The sequence below is a fragment of the Nyctereutes procyonoides genome, unplaced genomic scaffold (genome assembly GCF_905146905.1).
Source record: "Nyctereutes procyonoides isolate TBG_1078 unplaced genomic scaffold, NYPRO_anot_genome, whole genome shotgun sequence".
Taxonomy (NCBI): Eukaryota; Metazoa; Chordata; class Mammalia; order Carnivora; family Canidae; genus Nyctereutes; species Nyctereutes procyonoides.
This window is the reverse complement of record NW_026575025.1, coordinates 136761-139051: the sequence shown is the minus strand read 5'-3', so window position 1 is coordinate 139051 and position 2291 is coordinate 136761. Positions and strand designations below refer to the sequence as shown.

General features: G+C 39.9%; 1 protein-coding gene across 1 annotated transcript; it reads left to right on the top strand.

Moving 5' to 3' along the window:
• The first annotated feature begins 482 nt into the window (after positions 1-482).
• Positions 483-1397, top strand: LOC129503114 (olfactory receptor 4C11-like). Its single transcript, XM_055315064.1, has one exon. It carries the CDS (start codon positions 483-485, stop codon positions 1395-1397), a length of 915 nt encoding a protein of 304 aa, XP_055171039.1.
• The last annotated feature ends 894 nt before the right edge of the window (positions 1398-2291 follow it).

Sequence of the window (2291 nt, the reverse complement as noted above, 5' to 3'; positions counted from 1 at the left end):
CAAAGCACATAGATAAAATGCATAATACATGAACTAGATGCGTGTATATGTGATCATAAAAAAAATCTTTTTTCCTTCTTTGGGACACTCAAAGTAAAGTAGGGCACTATTGGGTATATATTTTCAGATGAAGGCCAAATTTCAAGGCAGTTAAGGCACCTGACCAAGGAAAGAACAAGTTCTGCCACTTTCAATCTTGGTAGGAATCAAAATGTTTAAAGGATATTGACTTTTTATTCTCCAAATGCAAAGGCTTTGATCCAATTGGGTTAGTTTCTGAATGAATAGAGAGATCTGGTAGAGGCTGGGACTTCTGCAGATTTACAAAGATTCATAGGGATTAAAGGAAGTTGGAGGAACATGGAACATGGAACAAAATAAGGAATTGAGAGGTCAGCCCAATGATCTCCCCAAGATGTTACTTCTTTTCTTCTTTTGCAGATTAAGGTCTTATCAAGTTCACCTTACCTATAGACACTCCTATGGCGATGAACAGCAGTGTGAGTGAATTCATTCTGTTTGGCTTGACACAGGATCCAAGAAAACAGAAAGCAATATTTGGGGTCTTCTTGATGTTTTACCTTGCCACACTGTTGGGAAACTTTCTCATTGTAGTGACTATTAAAAGAAGCAGGACCCTTGGGAGTCCCATGTACTTCTTCCTATTTTACCTGTCCTTTGCTGATGCCTGCTTCTCTACAACCACAGCTCCCAGGTTGATTGTGGATGCCCTTTCTCAGCAGAAGACCATTTCCTACAATGAGTGCATGACTCAGGTCTTTTCAGCCCACCTCTTTGGTTGCATGGAAATCTTCGTGCTGATCCTCATGGCTTTTGATCGCTATGTAGCCATCTGTAAGCCCTTGCGTTATACAACCATCATGAACAGGCATGTCTGCACTGTGCTGGTGATTCTGGGTTGGGTGGGTTCCTGTATCCACTCTTCGGCACAAATTTTCCTGGCTTTGAGATTGCCTTTCTGTGGTCCCAATGTGATTGATCACTATTTCTGTGACTTGCAGCCCTTGCTGAAACTTGCTTGCATGGACACTTATGTAATAAATTTGCTAGTTGTTTCTAACAGTGGAGCCATATGCATGGTGAGTTTCATAATTCTGCTTATCTCCTATGTTATCATCTTGTACTCTCTGAGAAACTACAGTGCAGAAGGAAGGCGAAAAGCCCTTTCAACCTGCACCTCCCATTTTATTGTGGTTGTCCTATTTTTTGGCCCATGTATATTCATATATACACGCCCAGCAACCACATTTCCAGTAGACAAGGTGGTGGCTGTGTTTTATACCATTGGGACACCCTTGCTCAACCCTCTGATCTACACACTGAGAAATGCGGAAGTGAAAAATGCCATGAAAAAGTTATGGTGTAGCAAAGTATGACTTCTGTTGATACCTGATAATCAGGGATCCTTATGTGTATTTCCTTAACAGCTTGGTTTTCCTTCATGGACAGGAAAGATAAAATATTTTTCTTTGGGGAATACAATCAATTAGTAATTATTAATCATGATTTTTGTATATTTAATTGTGTTAATATTAATAAATATTAATAAATATATAGACTCCTTATTCTGAGAGGATTGCATTAAAATAGGATTATAGTCCAAAGCACTTTGAAAAACCTATCATAGACCTTAGTTGAATGGTATTGACATCTGGGTCATTTTCACATGAAAATTTAGCTCCTGATTCAATTTGCCTTCAGAAGGTAATGCACTAACTAGTGAGAGAACGATTGTGTGTGTGAGCACACTCCAATTCTGTGTCTAGGTTTTATTCTAGATGTAATGAATGTGGTCAAGGTGCTAATCCATGTGTAACTGAAATTTAATGTAGGTGGCTGTCTTGACAACCTGGCATTTGGAGAAGGCGTTGTAAGAATTCTGCTCTGGAATCTGTGCCTGAACTTGTCTCACTGGGGATTCTACATGGAGGAACCCTCAACCTCTAATAAAAGCTTAAATTTTGCTGAAAACCTGTACTGTTACTGGAGAATTTCTCAAAGTTTTTTGAATGGTGAGAGAAGGAGAATCTTGTACTTGGCAGTGATAGGTGGTATCAGCCACTCAGCTGCCCTTTGGCTGGTCCTTCCCATTACTCTTCACAAGGCAGAAAGAAGAGTCAGTGAAGGGATTTGGCAGCAGGAATAAGCAGAAAGAAATACTCAGAAGGGAGGATAAGGGAGAAGGGAGGCAAGGTGAAAAGCAAGAAAAGGCCAAAGAAAAGTGGGAACTTTGTTCAAGTTGGAGAGCAGAAGCTTTGTCTTACATTTTG

Bases quoted from the DNA above. Each gene is read 5' to 3' on its own strand.
- LOC129503114 (XM_055315064.1), top strand. From the start codon at position 483: ATGGCGATGAACAGCAGTGTGAGTGAATTCATTCTGTTTGGCTTGACA.